This window comes from Condylura cristata, unplaced genomic scaffold, assembly GCF_000260355.1.
Source record: "Condylura cristata isolate star-nosed mole 26May11 unplaced genomic scaffold, ConCri1.0 scaffold00018, whole genome shotgun sequence".
NCBI classification, from domain to species: Eukaryota; Metazoa; Chordata; class Mammalia; order Eulipotyphla; family Talpidae; genus Condylura; species Condylura cristata.
This window is the reverse complement of record NW_004567119.1, coordinates 24035670-24062069: the sequence shown is the minus strand read 5'-3', so window position 1 is coordinate 24062069 and position 26400 is coordinate 24035670. Positions and strand designations below refer to the sequence as shown.

The window sequence follows — 26400 nt, the reverse complement described above, 5'->3', positions numbered from 1 at the left end:
ATTTGTAGTACTAAGGAATGGGTTACTTTCATGTAACTAGCATTTAGATAATTCATATTATTTAGCTGAAATAGATGTATACTCATTGAGTCAAACAAGGTCAAGAATACTATTTCCTCTCATATCATTAATCTTTGACAAATACTTGCACAAATTATTCCCTTGATAGAGCTATGTGCATAAATACATTTAAAATTTAAATTTTAAAAAATGAAAAACTGGTTATGAGACTTGAGACTAATAGTGTCAACCTTATAGGGAAGCATAGGTAAAAAAAAAATATCAAAATGACAAAAGGTGATATTTTAAAAGGAAAGAAATAAGCATTTTTCACAGTTGAGGTATGACATAATCCTACCGACTTCTAAGCAAATTAAGAAAATAGTCATCTTTATAGAAACTATAATAAATTTGATGATCACCAAAGACCAAGAGTAGAAACCAAAAGTAGACAAAGAGAGAAGTTCTACAGACAGGAATGTATTTCCGAATTCATATATAACTGTAAGAAATGTTATAACATGAACATCAAGTCACAGTGGAAGCTTGGAAAACACAAGAATAGTTTCTTTGAAGTGGAGAGAAAAAGTTACCAACAGACCTAGACTTATATTTATTTGTAGCTAAATTATCAATTAGAAACAAGGGAGATAAATATACATTATCAGTCTAACAGAAATTTATCAACTTTACTACTGGTAAAATCTTGTTGAAATAATTTTAAGGATATATTTATGAAGTAATATATCCCATTAAGAAATATAATTATCACTGATAAAAAGTCTGGTATGTGAGGAGTTGTGAGTAAATAAACCAGCATATATATGTAACCTTTGTTAAATGATACCTTAAAATGTAACATATCAGCAGTATAACTGCATTAGTAATGTTATATATGGCAGAATGTAAAAATAGCAATATACCGCTAAAATAGAGATTAAAGATAGAATTAAAGGAAATACCAAACTTTAGCCTCTTCTCACCATTCTCTTACACCTGCAGAGTGAAGAAGCTTAGGTGATAGGTGCACACCTTCCACAGACCGAGACGTAATCATAGGAATATATTACCCCTTCCCTCCAGATCCATCCTGCCACCACATCACTAAAGGCTTATTTGGGGGGGTTTTTACCCAGGGTATCTTGTCTAACTTTCAAAAAACATTAAAGTGCATGCTTAAGGACAAATGCAGTTTGAAGAGACAGAGCTAACCTGAGATATGGCAAAGAGTTGGTTGGAATCATCACACTGGAAACTTAAAGCAACAATGATTAATATGTTAAGGTTTCTAATGGGAAAAGTAGGTGACATGGAAGAACAGCTGGCTAATATCGACATAGACTGGAATTGCGAGAGAAGTAAAAACTGTTGGCTATCAAGTACATTATAATAGAAATGAGGAAAGGCTTTGATGCATTCATTGGTTTTCTGGCTATCACTAAGGAAAGACAGTCAGAGGTTGAATACATGCTAAACCAAAACATACTCCCCAACTTGAAAAGCAGAGATAAAACATTTAATGAGCAAAAGGAGCAGAATAGTTATAGATGTAACATATATGTACTGATAATACCAGAAATATCAATAAATAGTTGAAGGTTAACTATTGAGAATTCTCAAATTTGTGTCAGATACCAAACCACAAATCCAGGAAAATCAGGGGCCACAAAGCAGGCTAATTCCAAAAATCTACACCTACATATAAACTTCTTAAACATTAGAAAAATCAAAGCTTAAGTACAAAATCTAAAACCAGAAAGAAGCACTGAGAAATAGAGGTATAATGTAAGAGCTACATCCTGCTTCTCAGAAACCATATAAGCGAGATGAGTGAACTATTTCACGTATTGAGAGGAAAGAGCCCCAGCACAAACTTTAGGAGGCACTGAAAGACTCAGTAATCAAGATAAGAAATATTGCAGTATAACACTTTAAAAAGTTGAAATTGGCACAAAAATCTATGAAGTGAAAAACATCAAAATTTTCAGAAAGTCCTTGTCTTATGATCCTGTGTTATTTTTGCCAAAAGAAATAAGATGTGTATCAGCAATGGTTCTTTGCATTGTAGTTTCAACAAGATTTTCTTGATACTCATATGAGGGTTGGCAGTTTAGAAACAGATGGGATAAAAGGATTTCGTAGTTTTCCTTTCACCTCAGTTTTTAATGTGGCTTAATTTGGCATTAGTGCTGAGGCTGGGAGAGATGGGCCTAAAATACAAGCACACAAAGTTCTAAATTTAAGAAAACTGCTTGAAGGCACTTTAATATTAGGTAAATGAGACTTTGGAGAAAAGTTTAACTGGGGACACAGGGACTAATTACACAAGGATGAAAGATACAGTTCTAACCTTTTGAGAACCTCACTGTATAGATCAGAAGTAGAGGGCAAAATCTGACAGAACAGGAAGGAGAAATTAACAAATCTACTGTCAGTGTTGAAGACTTTAATACATCTCATTTAGTCATTGATCAAACAGGCAGTCAAAAAACAAAAGAAAATCATTAATAAAGATTGAACTAATCTGAAGCTTGAATTGATAGACTCCTGCATCCAACAATGAAAAAATACACATTATTGTCAAGATCACATTGAAAAAATTAATGAACATTGATCATGTAATGAAAGATAAAGGTAGCCTCAACAAATTATATAAAAGTCATAATCACAACACAGTGTACACATTAAGTAAACTGTTCTAAGTGAGTGAATGCAATGAATCTTAAACACTATGAAAACCAATAAAAAATGAAAAGAGGACAATCCCAATTAAAATCATGACCATTTTATTAATCTACCAAAATGATGTTGACTACTCATCTGCTGAGTAGTAGGCTTACATCTATAGTCAAAGCACAACTATTCCTATACATGAAGAGTTCACATTCTCTTGGGGTGGTGATAAAACAGAAGGAACCGGAGATAAAGTAAATGAATTAAAAATATAATATATGTAATAATATGTTAATAGCCTGTTTTACGAAATAGTCTTTTAATTTGTCAATGAAAGTGTGGGAGCAACAAAAAGAAACCAGATACAAGAATTAAGATGTATTGCACATACTTGTAAATACAAACCTAAAATAACCTCATGTAACACACCACACCTACCTGTTTGTGAAACAATAATATATTGTAGCTGCAATAGCCAAATTGGTGTTTTCCCGGGAATGCAAGTGGAAATTTAACATTAATAAATGTACTAATGTAAAGTAATTAGTGTAACTTAGGAGAAGGGGGAAAATGTTAAGATTATTTTAATAGATTTGGATATCACCCATCCAGATAAATTTTAAAATGAACATCTATGTTCCTAGAAATGGCATATGCAAGATGATGAATCCATTAAAATATTTCTTTAAAATCAGGAAAAAGACAAGGATGGCTATCATTCAACCTTTTGTTGAAAGATCAGGTCTGGTCAATGTGGTAAGAGAAATAAAAACAGAAATTTCTGTCAATATATAAAGACAAGATTATTAAATCAGAAAATGCAAGCAAAGTTAGCAAGTAGAGTTCAGTAGTTGGTTAGATCAGATGATATGGATAAATTCTGGTGCTCACGATGGTGCTAGTGACCGAGGACTCACAGGCACAGATGGAAAGGGACCGATAACACAGATCAGCAATTTGCAGTATTTAAGTGGACTCTTATGTTGCATTTAATATAAATGAATGTAAATATGCAGGCCTCTATTTTATACACACACAGACATTTGAATAAAAATAAGTAATCCATTGATATAATTAATGGGGCTTCTCAAACAATTGAGAGTAAAATTTTGCAGTGGAATAATACATATATATGCCATTTATGCAAAACTTTAAAGCATGCAAAATACTTTGTTACTAAGTACTATAGGCTTATAAAAAGTAAAAATCAAAAAGGATTACCAAATAACATACACATCAGTGTAAAATAGGTATGAACATTACTGTTGCCAGATGTCATGGGTAGGGTTGAATGTATGCAGCAGTGTTTTATTTAAGTCAAATGGTGAATGAAAGAGCATAGTGGTTTGCTTTTGTATTTAAAATTCTGTGCCTTTGATATGCTTCATTATAATTTACCTAAAATACTATGATTTTTAAAATAGCAGGAACCTATTAGCTTCCTGCTTCAGTGTGGGTGCTGCTACAGAGGAGAGTGTCAGTGATACTTTCCCGTAGGAATCACCACCGTTCAATTCATGGTCACTGAGCTAGATGTAGCTCAGTGTGAAAAGTGATCATTTGCTACCTTCTTTCAACAAATAGGAAATGCCTTCTAGGTCTCCTGCACAACCACAACACCTTGATTACAGATGCAAGTGTTTAAATATATTGAAGGACTTTCATTTGTGAAATTCAAAAAGATTCCCTGGTAAACAATAATTACTATAATAAGTGGAGATGACTTTAGTGCAAACAAATTATCCAGACTGACGATTTGTAATTAGTGAATAATGTAAGTATCAATGACATTTTAAATCTTAAAAGAGAAAATTAAATGCAGCTATACTAATGAAAGTGTTTATTAAATTTATCTAGTGCTCACGTCTAACACAAGATAAAATTTTGAGAATAAAATGACTTTCTATCTGCAGAGCAACACAAATACTTTTTCAAATCTATTCATTAAGTTTAAAGGACCCTAAAACTGAAGAAAGAGATAATCATTTATAGCTCTTAATATATGAATCCATGTTGATATTAAGCCTATTATTTTGAAGACGTATATAAAGAATCTTTTAATATAACAGACCCATATTTTCTTCTTTGAGTTCCTTCAGCAAACAGTTCAGTTTATTGTATACAGTATCTATCTCAGGCTGCGTTTTCTAGCCTATTAGTAGGATTGCATTGTTCTGGCTTGGCCATTTCCCACAAACTTAAACATACCTCATTTTTCTTCCTTTTCCAATCATGGGGGGAATCTGACATATCTCACATGTGAATCATTTTCATTTAGTGCTCTCAAAAAGTCCTACGGCTAAAGAGGGCAAGGGACTGAAGCATGGCAGGCGGCACAGGGAGAAGGCAAACAGCAAGCAACAAATGTTACTTACAGTCACGGGATGGCTCCCGGATCCTTCATGCAAGTGCTTCTGTCTCATTCAACAACTAGACAGAGTCTGTACCCACTAGCTGCACCCAGCCCCTGAGTCCCCTGCTGACAAGGGCCTGGCCTGTCAGTCATATAGAGACAATTTGCTCTGCTGAAGCAGTTCGCCTGCAGTGTCTACTTTTGCAAATAGATTTTGTTTCACATACTATTAAAATTCATTTTTATTGGTTGATGTTTCAATCCTCTGTTGATCTTTGTCTACAGAGTTACAGATAATCATTGCATGAAAACTTTCTAGAAGTGGTCACCTCGTATTGACAGTTGAAGTGTGAGAAATGCTCTATATGTTGTGTTATTGACTATTATATTGCCTCCAATGTTTGATCAATATTTTCCAATACTATTAGTAGTGATTCAATTTATACTATTTCAGCACTTAGAGAGCAGGTAAGGAAATTTTCTCACCCCCTGGACATTCAAACGAGAATTTCTAAAAGGAGAACAATAATTTACTGAGAAAGGTTTTCACTGAAGGGCAATTACATGAGCATTTCTCTTTTTCAGTCGAAGTCTGGCAATTCTATTGGGTTTGCTCATTGAGAAACATAGTAAGTTATAGGTGGAGCTACAGGAAAGATACTGCATTTACCTTTGTATTTTATCATTAAAGAGTAGACAAATTAAGGTACAGTCTGATAACATGTCATGATGCAAACAGTCCTCTCAGTCATCCATCCAGTCACTCAGCAGTTGTTAGACATGTATTTATCACCTACCATGTACTGAGGACTGAGTCATTTGCTGTTTAGGTTGTCTTTGCAGTTGGAAATTTTATTTATATACCCACCAGCTCCCCAAATGTATATTTTGTAATTAATAAATATTTTAGCAGTGCCCTTGTGAATAGAAATACACAGAGAAATTCCTATTAGGAAAAAAAAAAGAGTTTTATACATACAACTTATTTAAATAAAAGTAATTCCTGGTGGTGGCACATGGGTGAAGTGGTGGTGGTAAATCCACAGGACTACAACTGAAATAAAAAAAATGTACAAAATGAAGAATAATGTAAAATATGTATTTATAAAATAAAAAAAAATAGTAATTCCTCTCTCTAGTAGACACAAGAAATGGCAGACTGCATTACTTGAGTTAAAGTTGAACTGCTACATCCAGAGAAAAAGGAGGCTGTGAATAGAGCGTGAAGATAGTAATTTGAGATATAGTCTCTGAATTTCCCAGTGTATTGGTCTGACTTCCTTGAGACACTGTGGATTCATTAATAAATAAATAAAGATGTAATATGTTTACATCCTAGTTTTAGTTCATGTTCTAGTGAGTGACTTTAAAATATTGTTCAATTTCTTTCCTGTTCTTCAACTCTGATACTTAAACTATAGGGAATAGCAAATTTACCTCAAAGGTTGTTGGAAAGATTTAATCAGCTGGTAGGTACAAAGCACTTAGACCTGGTGCCCTAACTCTTAGCTATTCTGATTTGTGGAATACATTGCCTAGATAAAGGCACTGTGGGTATTGGACTATAGAGGGTAGAAAGGGAAAAAAAGTATTCCTTTACTTTATTCTGTTGCTGGAGCCAGGAGTGTAGGAAAGGGGATAAAATGAATCCTTGCTACACTAGCCATTCATTGGCTTATCCATGCTTGTAAGTTCACTCTGTTACTGTTTGTTAACCTATACACATTGAAAGCCAGTTAGTTTTTTTTTTTTTAAAGATTTATTTATGCTTACAGAACTGGCGTACACGCCAGAGGTGGGGAGGGTGAGAGGATTTGCCAGAGACAGAGTGGGGAGCAGAACAGGTAAATCTACTGAAGTACATTGCTGAGGGGAGCAGCAGGTGGGTCAGAAGAGGTCTGCCATGCCATGTGGCTCAGCTCCCTACTCAGAAATCGAACTTATGCTGCAGTGGCTCCGGTGAGCTTCATAATGCAGTGCTTTAACCCGTTGTGCCACTAGGGAGAAACTGAAATCTAGTTAATTTTTAATGACTCATGGCTGGGACTTTATTAACTCGAACTTTCAAATGGCATTGAGTCAGTTGGCCTGCTGAATCTGTTTGAGCTCTTTTGTAGCTTACTAGAAAATTCTACCCCAACCCCAGCCTTCCCATGGACTTCATTTATCTTGCACGAAGAGGACATTTTCTTCCTGTCTTCAAAGATCCTCAGAGAATATTTAAGATTATTGGATAAGTGACTGGCTAATAGATTTCAGCTATATTTAACTTTCTACTGTTTCTTATACATGTAAGTTTTCACTTATAAATTTGAAGATAGTAAGATGTTTCTCTATAAATTTGAAAGGTATTCTCTCTAAAACTAAATTCATTATTTGATGAAATAATGGATCAAAATTGACTCTAGTAAGGAGTAGGGTTGGGGAAAAAAAAAAAAACCTCTGGACATGTTCCTTATCTGTGAAAGATTGTCTTTGCTCATCTGTAATAGTAACAGAATACTGTATTCCAGTTTAATGATCCAGAAGAGAGAAATGTCATTTTGTATTATTATAATAAAGTAAATTTCATCATTGTCTTCTAGATTCAATGATTATTCTATGGTTTTCCTACCTGAATATATCAAAGTATTTGGCTGCAGCCTCGCTTTTAAGAAGCTATCAAAATTAAAACAGTTAAGTAAAACAATGATGAAAGTCCTCATCCCTGGAATAGCCATTATCTAATCTTAAGAGTTTGAGCATCCAGGGACTTATCAGGGGGAATCCAGTTGTTACAGAAGATACTGAAACATAATTGAAAGTGACAAATGATCAACTGGAGATTGGGAAAGCATTAAGTAGAAAACTGTTTGGTTCAGGGGCTGCATAAGATACAGATACATAAATATTTCTAGATTTTAAGTTAAACTTTCAAAGTCATTGATAAGAAGATGGAAAAATATGAAAATTCCAAAATTCACTGATAATGTACTTCCTATTTTATTTTTCCATTTTGCCATGGTTCTCCTTGTATAATATGAAAGGAGTTTTAAAGAAACACAGTCATGAGACCAAAAATTTAAGTTTCATAGCATTTTATAATCAAAGAGTAATGATATCATATTCATCTCTTTTATCTGTCTTTGTAAACAACATAACAATAACACAGAACACAGAACAAGACTAGAGAACAAGTGCCTGCTAGAGTGTCCTTTTCTTGCAGGTTTTAAATCTGATTTTAAACAGTTATTTAGCCTGTCAGAACTCTCAAATCCCTCTGTAAATTAATCTCATTGGTTTGGAAATTTATATTTCTTGAAAGTCATATCCTGGTTGCTGGGAATTCATAAACTCGACATTGTAGTCAAAGGAAAAACATTTTCTTTATAGTATCTTACTAATCTTTGTGGAAGATTTTAATTTTCAGCTTTTAGTGAAATGTTACTTGCAAATGATGTATAATTTTCTTGTAACTGCCCATGCAGTTACATTTGTTTGCCCTCATTTTTTAATAGATTAGTAGTAAATGCACACAGTGGAAAAAGATAAAGTTATAAAAAGTAAAAGTCATCTGAAACCAACCACCCATAGATAACTTCAACAAATGTTCTTTGTTTATGTCCTTTCAGATCTTTTATTTTTGTAAATCCACTACCCATTTCTATGTTCTTAAACTTATATATCCATGTACATGGATGGATCTACTATTACTTAAGAACTAGGATTTTACTGTATCTGTTACTTTTAAGTTGCTTTTTAAATTCAAGCTACATCATGGATCCTTTTCTATGTGTGTATTTATACAATTTCACATTATATTTCTTTGAAGATATGACATTTCCAAACTGTTTCCTTACTTTTGATCATTGCACTTATATCATTCTTGTTCACTGTTATAAAAATCACATTATAATACATTTTTCTCAAGAAGTTTTAAGAATGTATTTTTCTGAATTCGCAGTGTATCGTTGCATCCATTGGAATGTACACTGTGTCCTGACAAGGTCAGTTTAACTGTACTTCTGGAACCATGATCTCCTCTGAGGATTCCTATAAACTCTACTATTATAATTAAAAAAAAATCCACTTAAGTTGAAAACTGGTAACTGATTATTTTCTTTAAGAAGAACTAAACTGTTCCCAATATTTCTTTTTTTTTTTGTATTATTCACAAAAGGAAGGTTAGATAGTTTTTGGTTTTTTTTTTTAAGGTGCATTTATGTATGCACACAGAGTTGGGATGTAGGCCAGAGGCGTGGGAGTAGTGAGAGGATTCACCAGAGACAGAGTGGGGAGCACAACAGGCAGATTGATGATATACACTGCTGAGGGGAGCAGCAGGTGGTTCAGGAGAGGTCTGCCATGCCATGTGGGCCACCTCCCTGGCTGGGGTTTGAACTCGTGCTGAGGCAGCTTCATAGTGCAGCTCTTCAACCCATTGTGCCACCAGGGAGGGCCTATGTTAGAGAATTTTAATAACTTCTTGGTATGACCCAAATTACTCCACTTGGTCAAAGGCAAATTCCTCTTTGATTTTAAACATGAAAGAAGTCAGGATTGTGTCTTTGCAGTGTTAACATTATATAGTCCTGTGTTATTTACAATAAGGTCTTTTGATAATGGCTTTTAGATTGCAGTAGGAAAAGTTCCAGAATTTTTAAGATCAGAGTCCAAAGCAAAATGCTGTCTTCATAGAAATAGCAAAGGGATGCTTTTACTGAATTTCCTCCACTAACTCATGTAGGCAGCATCCCAAACTCAAGCAGCCATTGCTTTGTAGAAGACAAACTGCATCTGTAATCTGTGTGACAGGACCAAACTTCCATGTCATCACTTCCACCAGCTTTATTTCAGGAAAACATTGCATGAGCAATAAAAACAACATCATCAGGTCAGCAAAGTCTTCAATAAGAATTTTTTTAAATAAAGTTCAAACTAGGAGTTAGGCATTGTTTTATAGCACTTTGCATTTATCCAAAATTTTGCAATGGATGAGTTTTCGCTTAATGCAATGAAATTAATTGCAGTGCTAGTTGACCTAGGGACAATAATTTAATGAGCTTTTTTTTTTTTCTCCTCCAAACTGGGAAGGTAGAAAGTGTGTCTTTCATCTATTGCATTTACCCAATCAGGTTTTCTCTCTCCACATTTAGGGCTACCAGAAAAAGTCATAGTTACAACATGATGGTATAGAAAGGCTCATGGAAAAGAAAAAGTAGATGAAGCCTGTAGTAGTGATAGTAGTAGTAGATGAAGGCTCTGTAGTGTGAGTTACAGATTATAAAATTAGAAACAAATATTCATCATAAATTGCTTGTTGCTCCACTCTTTGAGCTATAGCCTCTAAATTGGGTTACTAACTAGTACATGTGTGATCTCAGAATTGCCCATCAATGGTTAGTGTCTCTATTGCCCAGACTCTCATATACGACTGGTCCTCACTGAAGCTTAACAGCAATATTCCTGTTTAATTTTTGACCCTCTTCCTTTTTCTTCTCCTCCCTGTAACTTCCAGATTTTGAATGTTTAATATATGCCAGGCTTTATGTTGGATGTAATTTAAATACTACCATTTATCTTCAGAATATTCAGAACCAATAATAAAGATACTGAGTTAAGTAATCTTCCTTTTCTAGATGAAGAAACTGAGACTCAGAGAGACAAGGTGACCTCAAGGATTTACTGCCCAATGATACTGTTCTTATTACTTAGCCTTTTTAATCCTCAGTTACTAATCTAATAGTAAAGTAGGAAAAAAAATGTTTATAAAGGTTGACTGTGTGGTGGGTACTGTAAGTATTTAGTCTCTACAACAACCCAACAAGGCAGGTGTTATTGCTTCCATAGTATTGAAAAGAAACGTACAAATTAATAAGGTAAAACTCATTATGCAGGAGCACAGGCTAGTGAATCAAGGAACAGAAATCATAGAGGTTTCCATGAATTAATCCATTTTAATCCTAAATATAGTGCTCAGCACATAGAATGTATTTCATTTACATTCCAGCTGTCTTTTAACAATCAGTGGCAGTATCAATAATTGAACTAAGAAATCTGACTTCAAGCCTATGTCTCATCTTTAACTTTTAATTCTACAAAAGTGATTTACAGGTGGTTTATTGCTGCTGCAGGATAACATAAAGATGTCAATTCCTCTCCTTAAACTGTGTGTGTGTGTGTGTGTGTGAAAGACTTATAGCTGATGATATTTTATGATGATTACTATGTATTTTCTTACGTGAAATGACTTTCATTTTTCAGTTTTGGAGGGTTCTATTGGTGATAATCTAGCTCAATTTTTTTTTTGCTCAACCATGTCCAACCTACTAATTGTGCCATTAGAAGCATACTTCATTTCTGCTACAGTGTTTTAAATCTCTGTTGCTTCTTTTTGGTTCTTAGGATTTTCATCTCTCTGCTTATGGTGCCTGTCTCTTCTTGTATGATAACTGCTTTATGAATTACTTAGAATTTTAGCAATAATTGTAGACTTCCTTGTCTGATAATTCTGAAGCTTGCTCACTCTTGTCAGTGTGTGTGTGTGAGTGTGTGTGTTTGTCCGTCCCCTTTGGTGTCTTATTTTCTCTACATAGGTAGACATTATGTACCAGTAAACTACTGTAGATAAACCTTAGTTACTGCACTGGTGAAATGTAGGGGAAGGGGGAGCCTGTTATAATCGGTGATCAGTTTCTCATGTTTTGTAGGGAGCCTGTCCCTCTAGATCGTAAACTTCAGTGTTTTGCAATTTCTTTTAGGTGGAGCAGGATGGCTAGAATGGACTTAAGTTGGGTATTTTCCTTCCCCAGCTTAGCTAGTCTCAGATAATACTTAGTAGGTCAGGTTCTGTTTACCTAATTTCTCCAGTGGGTAGATGTTGTTAAGAAGAACACTGCTCTGATGAATTTCAGAAGAGTTTAGTTCTCCTTTCTCTACTGGAAGCACCAGGGAATTTTGTCCTTGACACTGAGAGAATAAAGGTTCTAGAAGGAAATCTCTCAAAAATAGCTGGGAGCCTCCTCTGTAACTTATCCCAGTATCCCAAAGTGAAATTTTCCTACTTGATATTTTCTGGGAGGAAGTCTAAGTTTATGTGGGGAAAAAAAAAGCATATATAGACTCCCTCAAAGACGCTATAAAATCATACCAAAAAGGCAAAGTCTACTTTTTCAGATGGTGGTGGAAGCCTTCAACTGGTTCCCTTGGCTTCAGAGATTCATCAGTTGCAGCTCAGGTGTTTTTTTTTTTTTTTGCCCAAGTCCTGATTCCATGGAGGCCCCACTGGTGACCCTGTCCCATAATATTGATACTCGGCATTTGTCTGTCTCTACAGAAATGTGGGGTCAGTACTTTGACCATCTCCCCACTCTTAGGAATCCTAGAAAATCTGTTGATTTTTCAACTTGCTCAGCTTCCCCTTATTTGTTCAGATGGGGTGGCAACATCCAGGCTCTTTCCTATAGAGCTGGAAATTGAAGTCCAGTTGTTCATGTTTGGGCAAAAAAGAGAATTTAAAGGTCATAGACATATCTTTCCACATGGTATTGATTGCTTTGCATGACTTCAGCACACAGTCATCTTTATAGTTCCACAGACCAATAGCCTCTGTAAATGTTGATTTCTGATTTATAAAATATTTTTCAAAATACAGTGGTTGCTCTTTTTATCTCTGATATTAGCTTTGCTTCTCATATGTAAATTAAAAGGGAAAAAAGCCAGTTTTGTAGCACTGCATTGTCCTGGTGGTGACTTCCTTTTGTTGTTTTACTTTATTTTCCTAGTGCGGTTGCTTCTCGCCTCTCTGTCAGGACAAGCCGTTCAGGCTACGTGACCAAGTCCACACTTTCAGCTGTAAACCTTGTCAGTGCCTTGGCCATGCCAGATGCTGCCACGACAACATCTCCCTGAACCCTGTTCCTGTTGAGCACCACAGAGGGGACGACCGTGCCTGTGAGGACGGTGAGCACTACATGACAGGTCACTAGCAAGTCACGCAAATGAATAGCAGAGGCCTTCGAAGCCCATGCACTTGTCTCTACAATGCATATTATTTTAAAATATGTGACTGAGAGGCTGATGAACACCTGAACCTTATATAACGACCTAATCCAATGTGATGCCAGTCAATCAATCAGTAGTAAGAAGGAAGTGCTCTTATCCTCTTAGGTTTGAAAGCCAAAGCTGCTTCATCAGGGCTCATAGCTCCATGTAATTAGGTAGTGCTCTGATTTCAAACTGTGTCTTTTATTAAAGTTTAGAGACTTTTATTGAATAAGGAACAGTGAACATATTTTGGAAAGCCAGGAATCTAGCTTGAGTTTATGTATTCTTAAAATCAGTTTTCGTGTGTGACCCTGATCTTTCAGTATCAATTCTCACACAGATGTTTCTGTTCATTCTGATTCACAATGGACTCATACTCTGAGAATATTTTTTCTAAATGCCAATACAGTGCAAAAGATGCTTATTAAAATTTTATTCTTATCCAGCATTTTGAATAGTTACTGAAAATTTAACTTTTCAAGGACTAGTGGTTAACAACAGAAGTAGGTAACATCTGAGTTTATAAAATATAATGGCCCAAGTCCTGGGTTCGATAGTGTGCTGCTTTGGAACAGGAATGAATTTATTCAATGATTATTGATGACCTAAAATGTCACAAGAACTTGGCTAGATGTTGGGAACATGAAGATGAACAAGATGATGAATTTTCCTGTCTTCGTGTGGGTAATGATATAGTGGGAAAGGCATACTGCTAGAGGAGCAGCTGCAGAGTTGTCTGGCTAGTGCTGGTATAGGACAAGTATGGTAGGAATTAACAGGTGAGGCAGTAAGAGAGATGGAAGTGAACAAAGGTTTGCAGTAAGAGAAACAATTGTACAGCGACCTCCCAGGAAGAGAAACTGGGCGCTCTTTGAGAACTGATCCAGGAACAATGACAGATCATAAGAAAAGGTGTTGAGAAGAAAGGCAGAGGCCAAATTGGAAGACTCTAAATCACGATAAAAAGTCCTTTTTATCCTCAGGTTAATGAGATGACACTTAAGGGTTTAATACAGGAACGTGACATACTAAGCTTTGTGTTTTCAAAAGATCTGTCTAGCTATAATGTAGAGAATAGCGAGGGTTGAAACCATGAGAAATAACTTCACAGACGGATCCCTCGATAGTAAAGATGAGAACTAATGCAGTTGTGCTTTTAAGAAAAGGTGGGTAGAGGGAAATGGATCCAGGATATGTTGAGGATGGATCATGCCTGTGTTCTCTGAGCAGGCAGGAGGTACATGTAAGTAAGGAGAGGAAGAAGGGTCAAAATTCACACTAATACTGCAGTGTAAGCAACAGGCTTGACATTGGCACCAGTCATGGGCATGGGGGAAGATGGTGAGTTCTGTTTTGGAGATGTTTGCTGTATATTTCCCAGGGACTTAACTGGAAATTCTCTTGTAGACAGTTGGAAACACAATTCTAAACTCCATTTTTAGGAAACCTGTAATGACCAGGATTCTGTGTCTACTTACTGGCACCTTAGGTTATCAGTTACCTGTAGCTATTTAATGAGAATTCCTCTGATCCTTTAGACAGTAGAAAGGTCTGTGAGAGGAGGGATGGGGCTTTGCTCACTACTGTATTCCTCGGCGCTCAGCGCAGCGCTGGCAACATGGTAATCATGCAATAAATATTCATTGAATTATAAATAAAGGAGAGATTTCTAGATTGGAGATATAAATTTGGGAGTCATCAGCATATGCAAATGAAAATATTCTAGAAATATTATAATCTATTTAATTTTTAATTAGTCCATAGCCAATATACATCAGAATGTGAGTTTTAACTTGATTAAGTTATTTCCATAGTCTTCCAATACTGGGCCAATGTCAACAATATTTGAGTGGCGTGCATAATATCTAAAGGGCAGATTGACAGCTTTATTGCAGTGGCCTTGTATGTTTAGAAACATTAACTTTAGAAACTTCCTTTAATTTAGTTTTTTTTTTCTTATCAAGGCAACACTTCTGAATAAAAAAAATAAATATAGCCTGTAAAATTACATATGACTTTTATTATAGACTTCCCCACTATTTAACATGAAATTCATTTGGTATATCTAATACAGTTAATCTCTATTTGATCTTAAAAATGAAAAATAGTGACTGAACACTAACAAAAGCACTTGCTTTTATCTTGTGTACTGGAGAAAAATAGAAGCTACTAAGAACAGTCTCCTATTTTATAACATTCAGTTCTAGAAACATTTCTAAGACTACATATCTACTTGCTTCTAAATGTGTAACTCTTTCTACCACACATCTGGAAGTTTCTCACATTTGATTTACATTAAATGCCTGGTCCTTAGAAGTAAAGGCAACTTTGAGGTGTAGAAAGACACTCTCTCAAAATGGATGGGTCCCTGCAAAAAAGCACAGCATTTTAGAAGTGCAGTGTTATGTAACAGATGGGAGTTTAATGAAGTAAAGCACAGTTTGTAGCAGGTTCATTGTTTCATATGCTCTGGATCACTAAATTGGCAGGTAGAGATGAAAGGTGCATTAAAATGGACGTCCCGGAAATTATAGAATTCTCTCAAAGGAATATAGTCTTTAATTTTGAATTATGCAGCTGATTTTAATGAATTGGTAGTCATAATGCATAACCTTTCCCTCACACAGGAAGAAATTGCGAGATGTGTAAGGATTACTTTTTCCAACAAGTTGGTACAGATCCTTCAGCCATGGATGTTTGCAAATCCTGTGATTGTGATAAAGTTGGTGCTAGAAACAATTTCTTTTTTGATCAGGTGAGTTCTCTTCTGAAGATAAAGAATTGCTTTCCTTTCAGAAACTGATGTGGGAGAGGTTCTGCCAATGAAACTGAAGGCCTTGTTGAACAAGAAGTCCTCTGTGTGTTGGCATTTCAAAGAGATAGACACTTTAGGCATGTTCCGGTGCAAACTTTAGTAAATTCTTACTAACGTCCAGATAGGTGGCCATTTGCACATATGAGAGGCTCCTTTTATTTTTAATTTTACAGTTTTCCAAAATATGGGGAGGAACAGGTTTCTAAGTAAACTGGTAAGTACACTGAGTATGTGTCTTAGAGTTATTGGGAGTCGATATTAAGACGTGATAGTAGGACTTACCTAAAAAAAAAAAAAATCCATTGATTTTTTTTTGCACTTAGCTCCAAATGGAAATTGTGTTAACCCTATTTCTAATCTTTTTTAAATTTCAACTTTACTTAACAGTAAAATGGATTTTCATAATTCTGTACAGTTTTATTACCACCATCATGAATTTGATGTCTGACCTGTATGATTAGATCCCAGTGAATCTTGGTCTCCGTATCCTATCTTATATCAGAGAAAGCACCTCCATATTTAAATGTGATATTGTCAGGAGATTTATACATGTTCTAATAATAGTAATTTATGAAAATAGGTAAAGGGCGAATTTAGTTTGCAGGATCAATTCAATGATTAATACTTAATAATTAGATATTCTCTTGTAAACAGTTGAGAATAGAGCTGATAGGAAAGTCATAATGTGATTATAGCAAAAATAAGTTTTAAGTTACAGGATACTAAGTTCAAGGTAAAATATACTTACAAACTTTGAGTGCATTTTAAAAAACAATTTACCAAAGAAAGGTTAAATATGGATAACTTTGTCAAATATACCAAAAGATGGATTTGCTGTCCTTGATAGCTATCATGCTGTGTTAAGAAAATAATAATATTATATGTTACATTGTAAAGTTGAAACCGACAAAAATAATTGCCAAAGACAATTCCTGCTGTTTGTTTTATGCTGTCGAGGAGGTCTGTTCTCGAGTCATACTGCAGTTGTATGTATTTGAATTAGTAAAATCTGATTGTATCTTCACACAGCTCATCATTACATCTTCCCCCTTAACTTTCTTCATGGTTTCCTTTTGAGTGATATTCAGTTAAATTCAAAGGCTGAGTTATCTTTGGAGATAACCATCACTGACCACGCTAACATTTATTAGTCCATGTTATTTTCTTTACAATCTTCATGCAATTAATTTGTTTGCTTCTTTGCCTTTCCTCTTTCCACATAAACAGCCATTTCACTCATGTAATAAATGCCCAGTAAATAATTATTCAAAAACTGTTGAGTGAACCAAGGGCACCTGAGCACTAATCCTCTAGGAAGAGTGTCATTTAGATTGGTTATTATTATATGCGAATCTGAACTTAAACAGTTTTTCTTCTTGAAGACCTAAGGTCAAGTAACATTTATAGTGGTGAATAAACTGTGATCTAGATATCTACCTCCCCAAATCATATTTACATACATATTTACATTTAATTCACATAATCCACATCAATTAAAGTATAACAAATTTGTCTCTTAATTCTGTAACTCGTATTATCTGAAACAAAAACAAAACCCCATCCTGTCAATTTTAAGTTAGTAATGAGATGCCACTAAGCATAGAACTGGCAAGACATGGAATTCATCTGTTCTTATGAGTCCATGGAGATGGGGCCAACACACAGCTCTCTGGATCACCCCCCACTTTGAGAGTGGAGTGACAGGTGCTCAAACCTCTTTGAGACAGAGACCTCTTTGGTCGTGATGTCATCACTATATATGGGCATTGTTGAAGAGATCTGAAAGCAGAGGCTCTTCCAGTCAACGTTGGTATTCTCAGAGGGTTAGTGAGGAATCTGGAGCCCACAACTTCCCAGCAGTAACAGAAAGAATCCCACCCAGGTTGTTGATGGCAGAGTAAAGAATATGGCTTTGGTCCCCACCTGGCAGTACCCCTCCCTTACTTATCATCAGACATCCAGAAGAGGCCTATAAAGACAATGATTTCAATAGCATTTAGGTTGCTACAACAACAAAATACCCCAATTATGATAAAATTAGTATGATAAGAATTAGCATGATCTCAAATGTAATAAAAAAGATGACAGTCTTAGTATCAAGATGATACATACATTAGATTTTACTATAAAGATTTTAGAGCATCTGTCATAACTATTCTGCAAAGAAATTAAGAACACACTTGAAACAAAATAACATAGAACAAAGCCTCAGCAAAGAGATTGTAGATAAAAGAGAAATATAAGAGGAAATTTTAGAATTTAAAAGGCAATTGCTTAAAAAAATACCTCCATAAATGGGTTTCATGGGGGGACAGGTTGAATGGGAAAGGATCAGTGAACTTGAAGGTAGAACAGCAGAAATTACCCCAATCTAAGCAACAGAAAAAAATGCGCTGGGGAAAAAAAAAAAGTAGTAGATATTGTGGGACTGTAACAAGAGATCTAATTGTGATGTCATTAGAATTCTTAAAAGATGGAAGTAAGAAGATGGGGTAAAACAGCATTTAGCAAAAACCCTAAACCAATGGATTAAAGAAACGTTATTCATCTTTAAGGTATAAAACTAGAGAAATCCGAACACATAATGTTGGAACTTATGGATCTAAAGGAAAAGGAAAACATCTTGTCATCAACTAGAAACAAATGACATATCACCTGTAGGAGAGAAGCATTTGTAATGACAGCAGATTTCTCACCATATTTAACATAAGAAGGAAATCATCCAATATCTGTCAAGTGTTGAAAGAAAAGAATTCTGATGCAGAGTTTATATTCAGTGAAAATATCTGTCAGTGATGGGGAGGAAATCACAATATTCTCAGATGGTAAACTTAGAATTTTTTCCTGGCATAACTACCCAACAGATTGGCTATCGAAACTTCTCTTACCAAAAAGAAAAATGATAACTGAAGGAATCTACAAACATCAGGAAGGAGTAAAGAGCATCAGAACAAAATAGAACTACAGGAACAAAAAAAAAGGATAAGTAGGAATTTTACTATCTCTAAATGACTTTTGATTGTTTAAGCAAACCCTTCACTAATGTAGCTCTCAATATTTTAGAGTAGGTATTTAAGAGAATTAAATAAAAAATAGGAAGAGTAAGGGGAGATAATTATTCTACATTTACCTAGAAAATAAAAGGGTAGCTGAACATGATGGAACATCTAGAGCAAATACTAAGGACTTTATAAAATGTATCCCCAAAAAGCACAGAAATTTAAAAATAGAAGCACAATAAAGCAAGCTCAATGAAAAAAGGGATCTTTGGAAAGAGCAATAAAGTTGACATTTACTGAGATTAACACATTAAAGAGACAGACAGTTTCACTAGTAGTAGGAATGGAATAAGAAGTATCAGTACACATCTTGCAGACATCGAAAACTGTCACTAATGCTCCACACAGGGATTTACAACAGGGAGGAAATGCAGCGCTTCCTCAAAGAGTATAAGTTGCCACAATTCACCCTATATAAAACATAATGTGAATAGTCTTAGAATTATTAAGAAATTTTAATTCATAATTTCAAGCCTACTGAAACTGAAATCTCCAAGGCCAGATGGTTTCATTACAGAATTCTGCCAGACATTTAAAGAATAATTAGCACCAGTTCTGCATCTCTTATAGAAAATAAAAGAGGAAAGAAGACTTTCTAACTCGCTTTATGGCAGTATCCCCTGTCACCAAAACCAGACAAAGTCGTACCTAAGAAAGCAAGGGCAGACCAATACCCCATGACTATGGATGCTGATATTGTTGGTAATATTTGGACAAACCAAATACCAAAGACCAAGATGCTTTCATTTCAGAAATATAAGCTGGTTCAATATTTGAAATCAAACAATGTAATCTATCTTACTAATAAACTAACAGGAAAAAAATCACAAGGATGTTAGTAATGGATGCAGAAACTGACCTCAGGCCCATTCATGGTAAGTACTAGAAAACTAAAAAAATAAGAGAGTTCTTCAACTTGAAAACAAACATTAACAGAACAATACTTATCACAGCTGGCATCCAGCTGCTGACTGCATTCCCCTAAGGTCAGGAACAAGACAGGATAAGGATGTCATTATGGGTTTCTCCATAGAATTGGAAAGTCTAGCCAGTGCAATAAAGCAAGAAAAGGAGAGAACTCAGAGCTGTTTTCTTTGTGATCGTGTGATGATTTACAAAAAAAAATAAAATGCCAAATGAAACACCACTTCTAGAACTATTATGAATCCAAGAAGGTTGCAATATGTAACATCAACATACAAAATTAATAATATTACTGTTTTAGAAGTGAATGTGTAGACATAAAAATAAAAAAGCAATATTTACAGTTGTTCATAATGTATAGATTTATATGCTCAAACTACAAAATATTAGTAAGTGGAGCATTCCTTTAAAATTCAGTAGACAATTTGAACAAAATTTCCATACCTATTTGTAAGCAGTTATCTGTGCTGTATGAATTTAAGACTTCTTTTAGTATTTATGGATGGTAGAATGTAACCACTTGTCAAATCCATAAAATAATTAATAGAAAAATTAAAGAAATATGAGACAGAGGACAACAGTAAGCATAAGAAATTACAGGAAATTAGGATCCAAAAAAGTAAATATAAATCAGGTATTTTAAACCACATTCTTCTTTATGATATTGAGAGCTATTTTCTTTAAGACACTGTTTGGTAGCAGGTTTATTTTTAACTTTTTTTGGTTAAAGTTAACTTCATGTTAATGAAGTATTATTATTTTGCAGCCTTGTTAATATGGCCAGTATAGGATTTCTTCCCTGATGAATAGCTAAATAAAATGTAGTTCATATACTCAGTAGAATATTATTCAGCATTATGAAGAAAGGAAGTACTGACACATACTACATACTGTACTTCTGTCTCAGCACCGGGGTAAGGGAGGAGAGGCACAGGAAGAGAGAGAACTGTGTTTTAGATGCTTCTGTTTATCAATATTTTCCACATTTAAAAATCTAGTTTAAAAATTAAGCAACATTTTTCCTTTGTTTTCAAAACACTTTTCATTTCTACTTTTTCTCTTTCCTAATTTGTTTTGTTGATCATTTTTATAGTTAGAAAAGATAGTCCTTTGAATACAGTAGGGAGCCAATGAGAGCTGTGTATGTAGATATAATGATAAAACATTTTCATCAGTTTAAAAGTCCATGTAGTCTATTTCTCAATCATATTCATATATTGCCTTAAATTTCTTGTTTTTCTATGTTCCAGGTATAGACTAAACAGTGCAGGAATTATTACTATCTGTGGATTATATCAGCATACTTTACCTAAAAATATTGACTGCCATTTTTCAATAGAATAACAGAATACATGCTGAAAAAGTTGTCAACAATGTCAGAATTATAAACTGTAAAATGGAATTCAAGGACATTTTTTAAATTCATGCAATTGCAATCCTTAATAATATTAGGGAGCATACAAGAAAATTAGGCAGTAGTTCAAGTCTCATTTTGCTATAATAACTTAGGAATCAAGCCAGCCCCAAATGGCCTGAGTGGCTGCGCTGAGCGCTCTGTGTTTTGGAAGGGAAGGTTCCCTTTGGCAGTTGTCATTTGAAACTCAATCCAATCTCATAAGATATAGCATGTGTGCTTTATTCTTCCATAAGAAATGTTGTAATTCTTCCTCATAACGAATGCCAAAATTTCGAGAATGGCATGAAGTAATGCTCTGAGTCACTCAACTCTAAGAGAACCCATGCCAAAGTCAAGGCACATAGAACATCTTTAGCTTAATGACATTAATATTAGTCGGAGCGATGAAATGGAAAAATCATTATCATTATTGAAGAGTCCTTAATATTCAATATACTGAATCCCTAGGGCTACCATGGATAAATTTTGGGGCATCCATATGTAACTTTAAATTAGCTTTCTGTGTAGTCTTGTTGATGTATCTTTGAGGGGACATTTTCACCCCATATAAAAGGTATCTGTGAATACAAAAGATGAAAAATATCACTACATTGTGCAATAGTACATTTGTTTGAGAACAGAACTGGATGTTCATATGAAACCTAACGAGAGTTCCTCAGGATATCACTTCATTTCCTTCTTACTTCTTTTGTACTGTACCTGTCTTTTTCAACATCTGTTCTAAACTGGAGGTTGACTGATTTTTCTCGTTAGTTCATCTCATGTCACTTTAAGTTCAGATGAACCAAATAGAATTGTAGACTTGGATGATGCTTTAAAAGACAGTTACTCTAAGGTACCTGGAGAAAGGTGTCTGAGCCTGTTATGGAAAGGTAGTGATCCCAGGGGCTAGCTTTTAACCCAAGGTGGCTGAGAACTGCTTGGTTCCAACCTGAGCCTCCACTGACACTTCCTTCATACATCTGTGGATCTCTCTCCAATACCTTCTGTTTCCCGCTCCCCCCCCCCCTTCACAGGTGATCCTGATGATTTGAGTACAAGAAATTTCCTAGTGTATAGCAAGACTTCCATAAAAGCCATTCTGTGGATTTTCTCCATCTCTTTCACTCTATCTTTCTCTCCCTTGTTCTTTTTTCCCTCCCTCCCTCCCTCCCTCTCTCCTGTGTCTTGAAAAACCATGTCAGACTCACCAATACAAGGAAGATGTTGATCAGTCAGGGCAGCACTCTGCAAACTTCTAAGGTTAGCTCCCTCTGAATCCCATCTGAAAATTAAACCATTTCCTATGATTTCTATACCACTGCATCTCTGTTAAATTATGGTTGAATTGGACCCTGAGTTGTATCCTCAAAATTAGAAGATCTAATCTAAATTGTTAAAAAATGGGAATAAAAATAATAAGGTACACTGAAAGTTAGCTGAAAATATAGTTGTAGCTATACAAAAAGAGAAGAATGGCTGGTATAATGCTCAATAAGGCATCAGTGTACTGCTGTGGTAGAGCAAGAACAGAGAGAAATAAGTAAGAGACATTAAAAATAGATTAATAAGGTAGGTGACTAGGGGTTGAAATGAATTAGATGAAATGGAAAGGCATCAATGAAGGAAGTATTTCTAGGTCTGACCCATGGAAGATGGAATCATAAGGAATAAGGACTCTACTCATGAAAATTGATTGTTCCACCAAAGTGATAATTTTCAAGGAAATACTTTTAAAAAATGGAGCGGAATATACTTCCCCTGCATAATGTACTGTTTCCTGCAGTATATCAATGTTTTCACCTGCACCCAGAACTTGGTATTTGTCATTAATTACCACAACATGCCCAAAAGCAGAGTGTAGATTTTCTAGATAACCATTACCTTGTTCTTTGTATCACCTAAATATTAAGCCATACAAAGGGAAGTAATTCAAAAGTTTCTTCAGCCTGTGAGAAACTTGACTCTGAATAATATGGTGTAAGCTAAGCACTAAGATGGTGAAGAATATAAAATGAGGGAGTTTACTTAGAGTTTTCAGAGAGGCATGAAGCTTTGGGTACAAGCTATGTGGCCTTTCAGACACTTAGGACAGATGAGTAGCAACATTTCTCTTGTAGCTTACAAGCTGAATTATAGCTAACTAACCTGAGAAAGTAGGCCAGATGCACAGAGATAGGGACAAATTCCTGGGGTGAAATGGGAAAACAAAAGAAGATGGATTCAAGCTTGATAGAAAGTCTGCCTTGAAGAGTCATCCACCACTAAGGCTGTCACAGAGTGCATGGAGGTCAGACGCATGGAGCTGTCACTGAGGTGAGGTTCCCTGGGTTGACTTTAACATGTATGGACACATCTAGCATCTGCTTGGGAAGCCGCTGCTTCCCAAGGTCAAACTTGGTCAAATAATAGCTCAGGATTCAATGTTATATTAGAGAGTAATATTAGCACTGGAAGAGTTTGGAATAGAAAGTAGATGTTGGAGCAACTGGCTGAGTTTAGATCAAGGTAATATGTTACAGGTTCTATTGCATTTCTACCAATCCTAGTAAGGATAAGCTAGAGAAGTGTAACAAAACGTGATCAAGAGCACAAGTACTTACCCCCTCCCACCCCCCCACCCCCCGCTCCAAGGACAAGCAAATGAGCAAGTAGTCATTGCTCTGTAAGTGCTCCCAGGTAAAGCTCAAATTAAAAGAGCAACAGTGCATTGAAGATTCATAGTGATCCTGGATTTTGAAGATGACTTCCAAAATGCGAAGATTTTTAGCAAAAATAGCTACTGAGTGAGGGGAAGCCGTGGATGGACAGATCTACAGATACAGCTTGCTTCTTGGGGCTGTGATTACAGGATGAAATCCAGTTTTATATTAACTTGAACATATAGATTTTGCAAGCTTGCTTTAAAAATTAATGTCTACAACTTAGTGGCTCTTGGTGCATGCTTTTGGATGATACTAACTTATTCAGAAATAGAATATAACTAGTCTTCACCTTCCCTGACTTGCCAGACCAATGAATCCACTTCTCCCAATGCAGAGACTGGTGGCTGTGGTCCCATTCTCTGTTGCTTGCCATGTGCACCTTATTGTGCTAGGTGCTTGCAGTCATTTCAGTCCTTGTTAGTGAGGTATTGATTTACCCATTGTTTAATTAAGAATGTGGAGTCTGGCACAGTGGGTTAGGACACAGCACTGCAAGCTAGCCACAGCTGCTTCAGTGCGAGTTCCATCCCCACCCCAGAGGTGCTCCACATGGCGCAGCAGACCTCTCCTGACTATCCACTGCTGCCCTCAGCAGTGTACTTTATTGATCTGCCTGTTGTGCTCTCCACTCTGTCTTTCGTGAATCATCTCACTGCCACTGCACCTCTGGCACCCCAAATCTGGATGCATATATAAATAAATCTTAAAAAAATAAAAGAATGTGGAGTCTTAGAAAAATTAAGTGGCTCCTCCGAGATCACACAAGTAAAAGTGGAGTAAAGCAGAGATTCAGAACTGGGTTCCCAAGCTCAGACTTGAAGTTACAGACCCCAGATTTTCCTTAAACGTGTTCCACAGCAGGTTGCTAAGCTGGAAATGTATGTACCCTATCCCAAAGTGGGAAGGAAACATGTCCATTTAGCTCAGGATTATTACAACTCCAATTAGTTTATCCTTTTAGAAATGCCTAGGTATTTAGGAAATAAGTGCATAGAATTAAGTGGCATATTATTATGGAGCCAACACAATTCAGTCCCCAAATGAAGATTTGGGTGATTTGAAGCACTCATACAGCTCCCTTAATGCTTATTGGGTACATAGACTTTAGTTTATTATCTGGCATGTACAGTAACTTGAGTGTCTTATAAAAGTACTTGTAATTTTTATTGGTGATTTTCCTCCTTAAGTGGTATGACTTTGTCAGACATTTCCATAAATCCATTGTTTTCGGACCCATTTTCACACCATCTTAAAAGCTGGTGCCACACTCCCCTTCCACCAAGACTGTACCTACATCCTGCTTTCCATGACCCCCTCTTTTCTCTGTCCCCCTCCCCCACTGGTAACCAGTTTATTTTTCACAGAACCTTAGAATCATTCTTGCTCTTCTTTGCTAGTTTGTTTTCTATGGTAATTTATGTTCAACAAATAAGTAAGGTCTTCTGGTGTCTAGTCTTCACTTTCTGACTTATTTCCCTAAATGTCGTCACCCCAAGATCATTCCATTGGGGTCCAGGAAGCACTGTGTCAGCTTTTGTTTAACAGCTGAGAGAATCCCATTGTGTGTATGTTCCACAGTTTCTTCACCCAGTTTTCTATTGCTGGGTCCTTAGGTTGGCCATTGGCTAGTGTGGAAAGTACAACATAAATCTTTTCATATTAGAGTTTTCAGTTCATTGACTAAATATCTAGCTGTGGGATTGCTTGATCATCTGGTATTACTATTTTGTCAAGATATCTCTGTGTCATTTGTTTTCATTCTTTTTGATGTGGCATATTCTCTCATGGGTGACATGGTATCTCATTGGGTGACATGGTATCTCATTGTGGTTTTGATTAGTGTTTTCCTTATAATAAGTGAAGTTGTAGATTTTTTCATCTGCATGTAAGCCATGTGGATGTCTCCTTTAGAGAAGTTTCATTGTAGGTCTGTTGCCCATTTTTTAATTGGGTTTTATTTCTTTGTAGAGTTCTATGAGTTCTTTCTATTTCTGGAAATGACCCCTTGCTTGATATGCAAATGTCTTTTCCCATATCATAGGCTGCCTTTTGTTTTCGTGTTTTATTTTTTTTCCACTGTACAACAGCATCTTAGTTTGATGTAGTTCCATTTGTTTATATTTGCTTTCACTTCCCTGGCCTTTGAATTGCGTTTCCACATATATCCATGCAGTTGGTGTTCAGGACTCTATCACCTGAGTTTTATTTTTTTTTAAAGATTTGTTTTATTTATGCATATAGAACTGGGGTACAAGCCAGAGGTGCAGGGGTGGTGAAAAGACTCACCAGAGAAAAAGTGGGAAGCAGAACAGGCCAGCTGAGAAAGTACACTGCTGAGGGGAGCAGCAGGTGGGTCAGGAGAGGTCTGCTGCACCATGCAGATCACCTCCAGGGAGGGAATGGAACTCATGAGGAAGTGGCTTTAGCTTCTTAGTGCTGTGCTTTAAGCC

General features: G+C 35.7%; 1 protein-coding gene across 1 annotated transcript in view; it reads left to right on the top strand.

The window, feature by feature from the left end:
• The window catches only part of USH2A (Usher syndrome 2A (autosomal recessive, mild)), a 589735-nt gene that overhangs the window by 72375 nt on the left and 490960 nt on the right, over window positions 1-26400 (top strand). Inside the window, 2 exon segments of the mRNA XM_004685238.1 lie at window positions 12790-12985; window positions 15679-15806. Of these exon segments, the coding sequence (XP_004685295.1) occupies window positions 12790-12985; window positions 15679-15806 (324 nt within the window).